At 37.1% G+C, this 16,110-nt stretch overlaps 2 protein-coding genes across 2 annotated transcripts; one reads left to right on the top strand and one right to left on the bottom strand.

The window, feature by feature from the left end:
* Positions 1-288: 288 nt before the first annotated feature.
* Positions 289-1,078, bottom strand: KRTAP13-4 (keratin associated protein 13-4). The gene has a single exon (XM_015446687.3). It carries the CDS (start codon positions 1,025-1,027, stop codon positions 557-559), a length of 471 nt encoding a protein of 156 aa, XP_015302173.3. The 5' UTR covers positions 1,028-1,078; the 3' UTR covers positions 289-556.
* Positions 1,079-5,340: 4,262 nt separating this feature from the next.
* KRTAP13-3 (keratin associated protein 13-3) lies at positions 5,341-5,908 on the top strand. The gene has a single exon (XM_015446688.3). The coding sequence runs from the start codon at positions 5,394-5,396 to the stop codon at positions 5,898-5,900; it is 507 nt and encodes a 168-aa protein (XP_015302174.1). The 5' UTR covers positions 5,341-5,393; the 3' UTR covers positions 5,901-5,908.
* The last annotated feature ends 10,202 nt before the right edge of the window (positions 5,909-16,110 follow it).

Genomic DNA, 16,110 nt, shown 5'->3' on the forward strand with positions numbered 1-16,110 from the left:
TCAAATCTGCTTTCCTATATCAGCAGAAATGCATGTCCTTCATTCTTAGACAACTCTCACTGCTGTTGAGACAAGTCTGCAGATGCAAACTATGGTCTTCCAGAAATGATTACTCTTAATAGACAACATACCTAATTTCAAGAGAAATGATCTCAAATCTGTCACATTATATGTGCCCCAAATCCAGTTACACAGTCATATTGATTTTTACTTAAATCTCCAAAATTCTTGAATGCAAAAATGTAAGCAAAATAGTAATAATAAAATAATAACAATGTGAACAATATATTTGGGTGCCAGATTACGTAAATTTATTAGATTAAAATTTCCATTTTCAACAGTTTTTGGATGAAAATCAGATAGCATATATTCGATCAATGGTAAAGATATTAGAACTCAATATTAGGTTACTTATTAATTTCACAGTCTGCCAGAAGTTGGTGATGCAAGAAGCTGGTGGAAGAAGAATAAAAGGATATTGGGAACTGGCAAGAATGAAAACAATGGCTGCATTCAGTAGAGACTTTGATCCCAATACTCAAAAGGATCTAGAAATTTAGCAGGTGAATTGATAGAAGCGAGATCCACAGATTGGTCTATAACAAGAAGACTGCCAGGCTCTAGAAGCTAAGTAGTTTGGGTAGCAGAATCTGGATCCATAACTCAGGGAAGGAAAACCACAACCTCCATATTTCAGGAATCTGAAGCCACTGGATCCACTTCCCAGCGAGTAGCAGCTCCTAGATCCATAGCCCTGGGAGTGACAGCTGCTGGACCCAAAGCCTAGAGATCTGCTGCAAGTCGTCTGGCAGGGACTGCAGAGCATGGAGGTCCTGCGGCGGTAGCAGGATTTCCGGCAGCTGGTGGGCTCCCAGCAGGTCTTCTGACAGTTCCTGTAGAGAGAGGAGCCCAGCTGGCAGATGCTGGGAGAGCAGAGTGCAGTGCTGTAGGGGTTGCAGCCTGGGTAGTGCAGGTAGCCCCCAAAGGAGCGGGAGGAGAAGTTTCCAGAGCAGCAGTTGTAGGACATGCTGATGAGATGTGAGTTCAGTTGAGTGTACCCGGGAAGATTCTGAGTTTTAATGTTGCATCCTGGACAAGGGCATTTATATCCTCTCAGCAATAGGTGTGGTGCCCAACAGAGTCATCCTTTACATATTTGTGGTCCCTCATTTACATATATGTAACTCCATAATCTTGTCTGTAATTGCATTTGAATACTTTTCCATGTATTGTATTTAAGGGTGCTATAATTTTGGTGTTACAGCACAAAGCCAATGAACTGCACTTATGTCAGAAATGCTATGACTGTTTTACGTTAATGTCTAGTTCATCATGACAAGGAAAGCTCTTCCTGTTTCTTTGGCACATGCTACCTGCCTCTTTTCCTGTGTACTCACATCTGGCTTTGCTAGTGGATGTTTTCCTCCTAAGAGTGGGGAAAGAGATACATTAGTTTTTTTCTGGTGCAATGGATTAGTTTCTACCTGGATGAGAACATTTGTGAAAATGATCTGTCTTGTCACCATTCATTGCTATACTCCAAAATTACTTTGTGGTTATTTTTTAGGGCAGTAAGAGAAAATTAATACATTAAGTACTACAGTTATAAAGTGTGTCTCATATCCAGTGAAGAAAGATCAAGAACAGGCAAACCAAAGAGATAGAAAGAAATGGCCAGAAACTGAAAGAAACCTTGCCATGTATTTAAAGACAAGATAACAAAAAGAAGTTTGACTGACACACAGTTACAGAGAAGATCAATTTGAGGTCCATCTCTATTCTGCCAAACAGCTAAATGCTTATCTGCTGAAGGGAGGAAACAAGTGAAAGAGAAACAAAAAGTTAATTCAGGAATTTCATAATTTTTTCCCTATTGCATTCAAGCTGGCATGTGTCTTGTCTCAATGTCTTCATGAGCAAAAATTTTCAAAATTAGCAAATCTTATGAACTTTGATATATTTATCAGCTACTTTTATAATTATCCAGGGCTTCTACTTTCTTAGAATGTCTCTACCTTTCCATACTACTGGTTTTCAATGACTTTTTGCCACTTGTAGAACCAGGTACCATCCTACATTTTCCTATGAAAATGGGAAGTTTCTTTGTTCCCTAGTCCTCTTTTCCTCAGCATGGTAGATGAATGTTCCTCTCTTATTTTCTGTCTCTCTCTTCCTCTGACTCTCTTTCCCTCTATTTTTCTTTTTTTTCTTCTGTGCTTAAGTTTGATTTTATCTTTTGTTCTTTTCTTTTTTCACTTGTCATATTTTATGTTTTGTTCATTTGTTTGTTTGCCTCTGCTGAATTATAGATTCCATATTGAAAAATAAAAATTGGACAGCTTTGTCATATTCTTTGAGGATAGCCACTCTGTAAGTTTATTCACAAAATATTCTATGTTGAAATACAAGTAGTTAAATTATATTCAGGACCAAAGAAAGTATACTGTCATGGTTTTATTTTATAATAAAATATAATAAACTTACAACAATAATGTTAGAAATTTTCTCGATTAAAATGTGTGGCAATATTGAAAAGTAACTTAATATAGGCCTTCCAGAAGGAAGAAGAATGAAGAAAGAAGCAAATACGGCCAATTCAAGTATCTATTCCGTGAGTTACTTTCTATTTTTCAATAGCAGTTGATTTCTCCTTACCTTGTGCCTTAGAAAGTAGGTTTGGAAACTATTCCTTCCCCTTTCTTTTGTTTCAAACGTAACTCTTTAAAATAATCTTGAATACCAAACTTACGAGTTAAATGGGGAGCATGAATTTATTCAGGCGAAACTGAGGGATTTAGTGAATTTGTCTTCAGTTAATCCAGGTTCCTTATTCAAAAATCCTTTTCTGAACCAGTTATTGTGAAAAGAGGTGTTCTTCCCTTCTCTCTGCCTCTAAATCTCTAAAACTTTGTTCACATTAATTTCATAAAAGTTTAAGAAGAACTTGTAAATGCCATGACTTTGGACTCACTTAATCTTGGAGATCGTATTATTTGTTTTGTCTAATATGGAGCCTCATCATTGTTGTTCCTTTTTTTAACTGAATTATTTATCAACAATTAAAAATTGAGATCTTTCACATAAAATATATGGCTCAGGGATATACATCAAAAGCCTTCTGATCTTTTGACAGATGATTCTTTTCACTGGGCTATGAATAATGGCTTTGGATATTTGAGATATGTTTTCAACAGAGTCTCATCCATAGTTGAAAATTACAACTTTTGGCACCTACCTGCTTCTCTTTTCTAAAATACCAGTCAACTTGTCTCTAACATGCTGGAAAATCTTGTTTTCACTAACCGTCCAGGTTACAACCTCAATAAGCAAAAGCCAATACTTCTACATAAAGATTGAAAATAGAAAAAAAGAGTATGAGTCATATGTAATGTAGATAAAAAGTGTACCTTGCTTATCATAGGTATCTAAGCAAAAGAAAGAGGAGAGAATGGGGCAGAAACAATATTTGAAGAGAGTACAGTTGGGAATTTACCAATCTTGATAAAAGGCATCAACTCACATGTGAAATAATAGGAGAATGGTGTAGATCTAGTCTAACTAAGGTGGAGATGGCTGAAAAAATGGGTTTTAGCGGACATTACCTGGAGAGTGTCTGAATATAAGCTCCAAAACTAAACTCAAAAGGTTTTTTTATTGTTTCTTTAAATCATTGAACAACTGAAATAATTTTTTTGTTGTTTACCCTGATTGGCATACTCGAGATAAAATGTTCAGTTTAAATTTTTTACTATCCATCAAAAAATTGGTTTACTTTTTGTATTAGTCTATTCTCATACTGCTATAAACTACTACTTCTTTATAAATTAGCAGGTAATTTATAAAGAGGTTTAATTGATTCACAATTCTGCAGGCTGTACAGGACGCATGGCTGGGCAGGCCTCAGGAAACTTACAATCGTGGTGGAAAATGAAGGGGAAGCAGGCAGTCCTACGAGGCTGCAGCAGAAGGAAGAGAGTGAAGGGGGAAGTGCTACACATTTTTAAACAACCAGATCTCATGAGAACTCACTCACCAGCATGAGAACAGCAAAGGGGAAGTCCACACCCATGATCCAATCACCTCCCACCAGGCCTTCCCCAATATTGCGGATTACGATTTGACCTGAGATTTGGGCAGGGACACAAATCCAAACAGTATCACTTTTTAAAAAGTATAAACAAGATTCAATATTTACAGACATTCTGCATTTTTTCTCTTTCCAGAGTCTCCCCTGGGAGAGGTTGGGAGAGTTGTAAGATTTGGACATAGGTCTGGCCCAAGTGAAGGAGAAAGAAAAAGAGAAAGAAGTGCTTGAGACCTATGCAGGGGACAGTAGCTCTTTAAGGTCATTGAGGAAACCCTGAGTCAAAGCTGGCTGTCAGGTATCTTCCAGGAATCCCTATATCTCCACTGTGCTCAGTCTTTGCCTGGGAGCAGCCCAGAGAAAGCAAGCCTTCCCAAAAAGTGCAGTGTTAACTTTTAGAACACAGCAGGTAGGGTCATTGGGTATTTAAGCCTCCTGTAATTTAAGATCCGAGATGTGAATTCTCCAGGCTGCCACACATGTGAATGAGAATCTGTTAGGACCATGGACCTCATATTAGATGCATTGAATCTGAAATTCATTTATTTTTTCCCTCACATTTCAATGATGTTTATCTGCCACTTTGATTCTCTTCATAAGGCCCCGAATTGGTTTTCATTTGTGATTGTCTCAGTTCCATCCTTTGCTGTCACCACATCTCCAAATAATTGTCCAGGTTTCCTTCTGGTCATAGGCATCAATGTTATTCAATTTGTCTTGACTTATACTTTTTCTTCTACATTGGATGTGAGACACAGTGGGTAGTAGTATGCAATAGATGAAGGAAACTTTTGTAGAATGAGAAAGGATGGTGATAAGTAGGTTTAGTTCTTAGCAGGTTTCTCATTAAGGCCAAAGTTGTATCTCTAATCCAATGACAAAAAAAGACACGTAACTTTATCTCATTTCTCACTGTTTAGGGAAAACTATTGGCCCATAACAGCCAATAACAAGACACATGAAAATTATGCTAGGAGGAAAAGGAGGTGCCTTCCTAGACATAATAAAATAAGCATTAATACAAAACAGTCATAGCATTTCTGACGTAAGTGCAGTTCATTGACTTTGTGTTATAACACCAAAATTATAGCACCCATAAATACAACATGTGGAAAACTATTCAGATGCAATTACAGACAAGATTGCTCAGTTACACATATGTAAATGAGGGAGCACAAAAATGTGAAGGATGACTCTGTTGGGCACCACACCTATTGCTGAGAGAATATAAATGGCACTGTCCAGGATGCAACATTAAAACTCAGAATCTTCCCAGGGACACTCAGCTGAACTCACATCTCCCGTCAACATGTCCTACAACTGCTGCTCTGGAAGCTTCCCCGCCTGCTCCTGTGGGGGCTACCTGCGCTACCCAGGATCTTCCTGTGGCTCTTCCTACCCCAGCAACCTGGTCTACAGCACTGATCTCTGTTCTCCCAGCACCTGCCAGCTGGGTTCCTCTCTCTATAGGGGCTGTCAGGAGACCTGCTGGAGGCCCAACAGCTGTCAGACATCCTGTGTGGAGTTCAGCCCCTGCCAGACCTCCTGCTACTACCCCAAGACCCACATGCTCTGCAATTCTTGCCCGACTATGCACGTTGGATCTCGGAGTTTTGGATCCAATAGCTGCTGCTCCCCGAGCTGTGGATCCAGGAGCTGCTCCTCACTGGGTTGTGGATCCAATGGCTTCAGATATCTGAATTATAGAATCCATGTCTTCCCTTCCCAGAGTTATAGATCCAGATTCTGCTACCCATTTAGGAGGTGGTTCCATTCATCTTGTTATCAGCCATTCTGTAGATCTGGTTTCTACTGACTAATGTGACTGCTCAAACCCATTTGAGAAATGCGTATCTTTAGTATAAAGTCATCTATTAATTTCCTCTTTTGAGAAGTATTCTAATATTATTGATCACCAGGTCTACTTTACTTTCCAGTCTTCAAAAACTGGCTTGTATGTTAGTCCTGTCAAACTGCAGTTTGGATCAATGACTGATCTATAACTGGATCAATCTGGATCTATAACTCTGGGAAGGAAAGGCATGGATTCTATAATTCAGATATCTGAAGCCATTGGATCAATGAATGATGCATTATAGATACAATTTATAGTTTTGTATTTCTTTCCAAAAGAGATAAATGAAAAAGATTTTATTTTAATAAACTCTTCATTCTTCTGTCCAAACGTGTTGTTAATATTATTTATTAGTAAAGCATTGACTAGGATGTGCATTGTCACTGCTTCTAGTAATGGGCTTTGCAATGCCCAGATTATGGTGTCTCTGCACTAATTTTGGTTGGGTTTTAGATATTTTCCTCCTCTTTAAGCAGGAGTTTCTGGGATTCTCACAGTTTCCAAGGATAGCCTTTCTCTTAAGTACCCTTGTTAGGATAGTTAAGATAGCCTTTGCTATCATTTTTGATGATAGCCTTTCATCAAAATCATCAAAAATGATTGTTTGGGTTGCATCCTGAAATAAAATTGGATAGGCTGTACTTAACATTGTTCTGCTCTTTCACATCAAAGTGTTATGAAAAGTAAGTTACTGAGATAATATAAAAAGCATTGACTATCTTTGTTCACTCCTTGAATATGCCATGCATGTCTAAGGACAGAATGTATCAGAAAAGTTTGAAGAGTACATGAACAAAATTTTTATTTATATGATTAGGCCTGTTCATGAAGTGTATTAAAATGTAAGACTAACACATGGATGTAAATGTTTAGAAAAGAGCACCTATGAGCATAAGGTAATGACAGTGCAGCAGTATCACTTATTTTTAATTAGCTAAATCCCAGTACCCCAATTACTATTTTCAATCTGCTCAAATGATCTCCATTTGTTTAAAAAGGCAGGCAACAAACGTTGATGGGAAGGAAGTAGGCTCAGCAGGTGTTAGTCGTACCTGGGTTCTTTGCCAAAATATCTAATCTAATTGAAAACTCTGAAGCCTTTACTATCATCAAAAATGATTTTTTGTTGTATCTTGAAATAAAATTGGATAGGCTGTACTTATGCTGTTCTGCTTTCTTACATCCAAGTGTTATAAAAAGTAAAGTACTAAGGCAATATGATGGTAATGGGAGACATAATATTTATATAAAACAAGCAATGTTCAAGTATTTTCCTATTCTTTATTTTATAAGATCTTCGAACAGTCTCTGAAATTAGAAATAGAATGCAGAGTATTAGATACTTGGCAAAAAACCTTAGTCATAAGTATATCACAGTCATCTCATCATGTTCTCTTTACTTCCTCTTTTACTGCTAATGCAATAAAATATGAAATACAAAGAGAACTGTAGAGTTCATCGACTTCAACATCCTTATTCTACAGAGGTGGAAATGGAAACAGCAGCATTGGATAGAATTTTAAAATGTTGCTCAGCAAGTTATTGTAGAGCTGTGAGTAGAACTACTTTATTCCACCCAATTTATTTTATTGGATCTGTCCAGCTGTGACATTTTCTCTTGTCGCCTCACTTCCCTCATTTGCTCCCTATTTTCCTCTTCTTCTCTCCCTCCTCCTTCTCCTCCATCAATTTAGGAAATAGTCATGGTGCTTATATAGTTAGAGGAGAGAAATAAGGAACAATGAAAGAAAATGCATAGGAAAAATTATCAGTGATCGAGTTACAAAAATTAAAATGACAAATTGTGACATCCTCTATAAACTCAGTACTTTTAATAATTTCATTGATTTTTTAAATTTTAGTGATTCTAGTTAGTCCCATGCTCATAATATTTACCCAAGAGTAATGATCAAGCCTTATGCTCCCCAAAACATAGGCAATGGCAAGGGTTTAATGAGGAGCACCTATAGCTTCTTGGCCAGGCTGAGGTCTTCTCTATTATTGTCTCCAAATTGCAGATGCAGGAATGGTCTTCTGGCTTTCAGGAATACACTCTAATCTTGGTTTCCTATTACTGCCATCGCAAATTACATTAAACTTACAGTTGTAAGCAATACAAATTTATTATCTTTTAATTCTATAGGTCAAAATCTGATGAATCTGATGACCTCACCGGGCTAAATCAAAGTATATTGGCAGGGCTGAGTTTCTTTCCAGAGGCTCTAAGGGAGAATCTATTTCCTTGCTTTTTATAGATTCTAGAGCAGAGGTCGTCAGCCTCTGGGCCATGAACTGGTACTGGTCCATGGCATGTTAGGAACCAGGCAGCACAGCAGGAGGTGAGTGGCAGTTGAGCAATGGTTACTGTCTGAGCTCTATCTTCTGTCAGATCAGCGGCAGCATTAGATTCTCATCAGAGCACAAACCCTGTTGTGAACTGCACATGCAAGAGATCTTGGTTGCAGGTTCCTTATGAGAATCTAATGCCTGATGATCTGGCTTCCATCATCTGAATACGGGACCATCTAGGTGCAGAAAAACAAGCCCAGGTCTCCCACTGATTCTACATTATGGTGAGTTGTATTTGTGTTATTTCATGGTATATTACAATGTATTAATAATAGAAACAAAGTGCACAATAAATGGAATGTTCTTGAATCATTCCAAAACCATCCCTCCCCTCTCCTCCATTCTGTGGAAAAACTCTTTCAGGAAACCTGTCCCTGGTACCAAAAAGTTTGGAGATGGATGTTCTAGAGGCCACCTACATTTTTTAGTTCATGGCCCCATTCCTCTGTCTCCAAAGACAGTAGTGGTGGGTCCAATCATTCTCATAGTGCATCACTTAGACCTACTTTTCTGCCTTTACCTCCCACTTCATACTTATAATTACATTGGGGTCGCCTGGTTACACAACATTACATTCCAGGAATAAAGCCTATTTGATCACTGTAAATTAACTTTTTGATATGCTATTGGATTCTGTTTGCTAATGTTTTGTTAAGTTTTTTTGTGTTTATTTTATTAGGAATATTGGACTGTAATTGTCTTTTCTGATTTTGTTTCTGCCATGTTTTATATCAGGCTGATGCTGACTTCATAGAATGAGTTAGGGAGGAGTCCCTCCTCTTCAAGTTTTGGGAATAGTTTCAATAGAATTGGGACCAGCTCTTGATTGTACATCTGATAGAATTCAGCTGTAAATCCATCTGGTACTGAGCTTTTTTTTTTTTCTTTTTTTTTTTTGGTTGGTTGGTTGGTTGGTAGTTTTTTTATTATTTATTCAATTTCAGAACTCAATATTCATCTCTCCAGAGTTTCAATTTCTTCCTGATTCAATAGAGGTATTTGTAATAGTCTCTGAGGATCTTTTGTGTCTGTGTGAGATTCATTGTAATGTCACCTTTTTCATTTCTGATCATGTTTATTTGAATCTTATCTCTTCTATTTTTTGTTAATCTAACTAGTGATCAATAGATCACTAGTTAGAATTATCTTGTTTATCCTTCCCAAGAACCAGCTTTTTGTTTAATTGATTCTTTGTATCAATATTCAGGTCTCAATTTTTTTCCATGTGTGCTTTGATTTTGCTTGTTTCTTTTCTTCTGCTAGGTTTGTGATTAGTTTATTATTGTTTTCCTAGTTTCTCTGGGTGTGATGCTAAATCTTTAATTTGAGATCTTTATAACTTTTTGAGGTAGGCATTTTGCTCTATAAACTTTCCTGTGAACACTGCTTTTGCTGCATCCCAAAGATTTTGGTATGTTGTGTCTCCATTTTCATTCATTTCAAAGAATTTTTAAATTCTGCCTTGATTTCATTTTTTAACCCCTAAGTCATTCAGCTGTTTAATTGCAAGGCAATTGTGTGGTTTTGAGAGATAGTCTTCATGTTAATTTCCATTTTTATTACACTGTGGTCTGAGAGTATGGTGAAATGAGTTCTCTTTTTTTAATTTATTGAGACTTATTTTATGCCCAAGCATATGGTCAATCTTGCAATACGTTGTGTGTGCAGAAAAGAATAATACATATTCTGTAGTAGTTGGGTAGACTATTCTGTAGTAATCCAGGAAATGAAGAAATGAAGAAAGAGTTAACATCTTAAAAAGAAATAAGTCAGAGCTTCTTGAAATGAGAAACTCACTTAAGGAATTTTAAAACACCATTTAAAGCTTTATCAATAGACTGAGCCAAGCAGAAGAAATAATTTCAGAGCTTGAATATTGAACTCTCCTAGGTAGACAAAAATTTAAAAAGAAGAGTTTTTAAAAAATTGAAGTCTTTGAGAAATATGGGACTATGTAAAGTGACAAGTCCTATAAATTATTAGTATTCCTGAGAGAGAAGAAGAAAAAGTAAACAACCTGAAAAACATATTTGAGGGAATCAATTAATAAAATTTCCCTAATGTTGACTGAGAGATAGATATTGCGATACAAGAAATCCAGAGAACACCTGTAATTTGCACTACAAAATGAATGTCACCAAGGCATATAGTCACCAGACTGTCCAAGGCCAATACTAAACAAAATTTTTTAAAGGCAACCAGAGAAAAAAGTCAGATCATGTACAAAGAGAACTCCATCAGGCTAACAGTGGACTTTTCAGCAGAACCTTACAAGCGAGATTAGGGGCCTATTTTAAGCATTCTTAAAGACAAGAAATTCCAATCAAGGATTTTCTGTTAAGACAAACTAAGCTTCATAAGGAAAGGAGGAATGAAATCTTCCAGACAAGCAAACTCAAACGGAATTTATTACCACTAGAACAGCCTTACAAGACAGCTTAAAGGAGTTCTAAACGTGGGCGGGGGGGGAACTGCTGCCACAAACACATATTTAAGTACATAGCTTACAGACCCTATAAAACAACCACAGAATAGAGTATCAACAAAGCAGCCAGCTAACAGCTTCATGATAGGATAAAAACTTCACATATCAAAATTAACCTTGAATGTAAATGAATGGCCTAATGTGTCATTTGAATGGCACAGAATGGCAAATTGAATATAAAAAAGAATATTAATTTGCTGTGTTTAAGAGACCCCTCACACACATTATGACACCCCTAGGCCCAAAGTAAAGGGGTAGACAAAGATCTATCCCACAAAAGGAAAAGTTTCTTTCTGTTGATTTTCAACCTTGTCTTGGATCTCATTGAGCTTCCTTGCCATCCATGCTTTGAATTCTTTATCTATCAATTCTGAGTTTCCATTTTGGCTAAGGATCATTGCTGCAGAGCTAGTGTAATCCTTTCGTGGTGTCATTACAGATTTTTCATGGTGCCAGAATTCTTGTGCTAGTTTCTTCTCATCTGGAAACATTTGTACTTCTAATTATTGTAATTATTTTTGTGGGGAGTAGTATTTTTTCTTTTTCTTTATTTCTCTGTTTTTCTCTCCCTTTCCCCTTCCTACCTCCTTAGGGGGTGCGACTGTAGAGAATGCTGGGTAGGGTTTTTGGCTTTGCTCCTACAGCCCTATGCACTCTGTGGGCATGTTTTATATTGGACTGTGTGGTTTGATTTGCACGTCAGTAGATGGCGCCGATGGAAAACAGCCAGTTGCAGCCCACGTGGCTAGGTATATAACCTGATCCTTGTTTACTGAGAGAAGCTCTCTGTTCCCTTAGCCAATGGGCTGATTTGTGGAGTGCACACTGGTTTGAGCTCCCTGCTCAGCTCCATGGGAGCAGCGGTCAAGATGGGCAGGTCCAGACTTGGCAGTTCTGCCCACAGGTCCCCTGATAACAGGCACAAGCACCAGCCTTGAGGGAGAATTCTGTCGGCAGACACCAAACACTCAGAGATGGGTCAGGTATGGAGGTGGAAAAGCTCCTCAATCTCAAGATCTCTGCAAAGATAGGAAGGGTGCCCTAAACTCCTAATCCAGGAGAGTGGGTGCTCCAGATGCCTGGATACTGACACATATCAGTGACTCTAATACCATCTGTTGAAAAGACATTTTTTTACATTCGAATTGATTTCACATCTTTGTAAAAAATAGGTAGCACACATGTGGATCTGTTGCATAAGTCTATTTTGTTCCACTAATTTAATTATCTATACTTAATTCCAGTACCACAATATTTTAATATACATCTTTCTGTTTTATTTCCCCCTTTTTAAGATTGTGTTGCCTATTCTTCCTCCATTAAACTTTATACATTTCAGTTGATTTTTCAATTTTTGGCAATTTTGGCACTTTTGTTTGGAATGTGTTGGATCCGTGAATTCGAGATAATAAAAATTATCCCTAAATTTATAGATCCATGATATGACTCAAGATCTTGAAATGTATTCCACAAATGATGTTTTGATATTATTACAATATATTTTTAAACTTAATTTTTCATATGCTTTTCATTTGTATAGACAAAATCGATACTTCTATAGTAATTTTATAGCTTACTTAGGATTTTCGATGCGAGCAGTTGCACCTGTGACTAGAATGTTTTACCACTCACTTCCTGTTATTATTATTTTTTGCTGTTTCATTGTAAGACCAATAGTTCAATGTTGACTAGAAATGTGGGAACGTGCAATATGGTTGATTTGCGTGTGTATGTATGAGTGTGTAGTGTGCTACCTTTGTTTTTGTTCATGACAATTAATAAATATGTATATTTTTGGTTTTAAGTGCCTATTGTTTATAGTATCGAGTAATATCTGACCAGGAAGACATGTAAAAGATGATTGATATTATTAATTGAGTTAACTTAGAAGGCATCTGCAACAACATGCCTCCTCTGCCATCCCCAGGGAGCCTGAGAACTCCATTTTCAAACTCTCTCAGCTCGGAAAGTGGGGTATTTACACACAGCAGTTTAATTGAATTTCTCCTATTCAAGATCACCACATTCACTATACCATCGTATCCTGACTACCTCACTCTTTAAATTTCATTCTAATTCAGTTTAGCGCCAATTTCAGAAGAACTTTTAAACATGTATCTAAAAGTTGGGGCTATCTTGAATATCAAAATCACAAGAACTATGAGAATAGCTAAGGGAAGTATGAGAAGGTGAAGTAAAATGACCAAAGCAGAGAGAAAAAAAAAAAACGCATATTTTGTATTTAGGGAAGAACTGAAATTTAGTTGGTTTACAGTAAAATAGGGTTTATGTAGAAACGTGAGACAGAACTTGCAATGTACAATGAGTACATATAGTCTGATGATTGGATATCACTAATCATAGCTTTTTATCTTTTTCATTCAAATTAGTGCAAAGCACCTTCTAATTGCATATGCTTATTCCAGTTTCTCACCCCAATCAAGCTATTTTTACTCACTATCTAGATTCAGCTGATAGGATACTTTCTTTGGGAACCTTTGCTGACTTCTAAATAGGTGACATCTCTTTGTTAAGTGTTCTTATATGTTGAGGCTGCTTATTCACAGCTTTAATAACTATTGTAATTAAATAATTATTTGGTTAATATCGATTAAACCAGATAAATGGTAAATTCAGAGGAACAGAAACTGTATTTCAAAAAATTGTTTAAAAATGTTCTCATTATAGGGTAGCCCATGAATGGATGCATTTTCCTTGAAAAATATAATAAAACATTTTTTCATCATGCATTCCCTAAGAACAGAGCCAGATGAATCCTATTTTGAGATGTGACAAAATGCTACTGAGGCATGACTAATGAAAAATACAGGAGTTAAGTTTGGGGGAAACAAAGTTGTTATCTGTAATCACTAAAGTGACAAGAATAAATAAATAAAAATTGATAAAATCAATTGCATATAAATGATTCATGATGAGTTTCCTGGGAAACTGAATACAGTAATTCCTGGAAGTCAGAACCACATGCTGATCAGTAGCTAGATGGCTGATAATTTCTGGAAATACAGTTGCTTGGGCAGCAGGAACTTAAGACCTGAACCCCCAGACTCAAGACTCGCAGAGCTAATGAGTGTAACAGATCAAACGGGGAAGGCAGCAGTGGAAACCCACACCATTGTAGAGGCAAAGCCCACGAGAGATCTAATAGAAATCTGGTAGACAGCAGGACCGCCTTTGTAGGGAACTGGAGATTTGGAATTACTGTTCCTGAATTGCTGGAATACAGGGAGAAACCTACCTTAATCCTGGTAAATTCAAAATGTTGCAAAAGACTCAGGGATTTGGGCTGGCCATTTCTAGAGAAACTTTAATATGGCATTGGGATAGTTTCTTGAAATATAATGATGAAGTTTATAACGATATAATGATAGAGTTTACAATATGATGATAAATTTATCATTATTTCATCCTGAAGTTAGATATTAATCTTTTTAACTTCAGAACCAGTTTTGATATTGCAAATTTATTGTCTCCAACATTATAACTACCAGCTGTGTAAGCATGCTTCACTATATAATTGTGTAATTATTATTGAAACTATCACTGATTAGTCTTGAAAAGGTAGTTTGCTTTTCTAACTAGAGTATTTCCAGAGGCCAGAGAACCACTTTTATATCTAAAATAGGCACATCATTTCCATTAATCCAAGATGGCTTTGGCTTAGCCAGAAAGTATTCTTTAATGTTAATGCTATTTGTGTCTGTGTTCTAGATCTCTAAGATGGCAGAAACTCACAGGTGAGAATTTGGTATATAGACCTAAGTTGAATTATAACTTTTTAAAATTACGAAACAAGACATTTATGCAGCCAACAGACACGTGGAAAACCGCTCATCATCACTGGCCATCAGAGAAATGCAAATCAAAACCACAATGACATACCATCTCACACCAGTTAGAATGGCAATCATTAAAAAGTCAGGAAACAACAGGTGCTGGAGAGGATGTGGAGAAATAGCAACACTTTTACACTGTCGGTGGGACTGTAAACTAGTGCAACCATTGTGGAAGACAGTGTGGCGATTCCTCAAGGATCTAGAACTAGAAACACCATTTGACCCAGCCATCCCATTACTGGATATATACCCAAAGGATTATAAATCATGCTGCTATAAAGACACACGCACAATATATTTATTGAGGCACTATTCACAATAGCAAAGACTTGGAACCAACCCAAATGTCCATCAATGATAGACTGGATTAAGAAAATGTGGCACATATACACCATGGCATACTATGCATCCATAAAAAAGGATGAGTTCATGTCCTTTGTAGGGACATGGATGCAGCTGGAAACCATCATTCTCAGCAAACTTCGCAAGGACGAAAAACCAACCACTGCATGTTCTCACTCATAGATGGGAATTGAACAATGAGAACACTTGGACACAGGGCGGGGAATATCACACACCAGGGCCTGTCGTGGGGTGGGGGAAGCAGGGGAGGGATAGCATTAGGAGATATACCTGATATAAATGATGAGTTGATGGGTGCAGCACACCAACATAGCTCATGCATACATATGTAACAAATCTGCACATTTTGCACATGTACTCTAGAACTTCAAGTTTAATAATAAAAAAAGCAATTATATTATGAGCCCAAAAAAAAAAAAAAAGAAAAGAAAGTTATAAACAAAATTAGATCAAGTTCACCAGGGAGCATAGATCATTGTCATTCCAATTTCTGTCACAGAAAGCTGAACAGAACCTTCCATATTTCCACTCATTATTTCAATCCCTTTGGATTTCCCAGTAAAAGTCTACTAATTATGATTATTACCCAAGAAATCTAGTGGTGATGAGGATGGTGACGACAACGGGGAGGAGGAGAATAGGAAATAGGGCTGATGAAGAAAGGGAAAATGAGACCACAAGACCCAGTTGAAACCACATTAAAATGAAACTTACGAACCAGGGTTCCATCCTCTGCTTGCTGCATGATGTGGAAACTGCCTCTTGGCTTGTGCCTGTAATTCCAGCACTTTAGGAGGCCAAGGCAGGTGAATCACTTTAGCCCAAGAGTTCGAGACCAGTCTGGGCAACATGGCAAAACCGGGTCTCTACAAAAAATAAAAATAAAAAATACATAAGTAAACAGAAAATTTGCCAGATGTATTAATACATTTTCAGGCTGCTGATAAAGACATACCCAAGACTGGGTCATTTATAAAGAAAAAGAGGTTTAACAAACTCACAGTTCCATGTGGCTGGGGAGGCCTCACAATCATGGTAAATGCAAAAGGCACATCACATCTTACATGACAGCAGACAAAAGAGAATGAGAACCAAGTGAAAAGGGTTTCCCCTTATCAAA

The sequence above is a fragment of the Macaca fascicularis genome, chromosome 3, assembly GCF_037993035.2.
Source record: "Macaca fascicularis isolate 582-1 chromosome 3, T2T-MFA8v1.1".
In the NCBI taxonomy this organism is placed as follows: domain Eukaryota; kingdom Metazoa; phylum Chordata; class Mammalia; order Primates; family Cercopithecidae; genus Macaca; species Macaca fascicularis.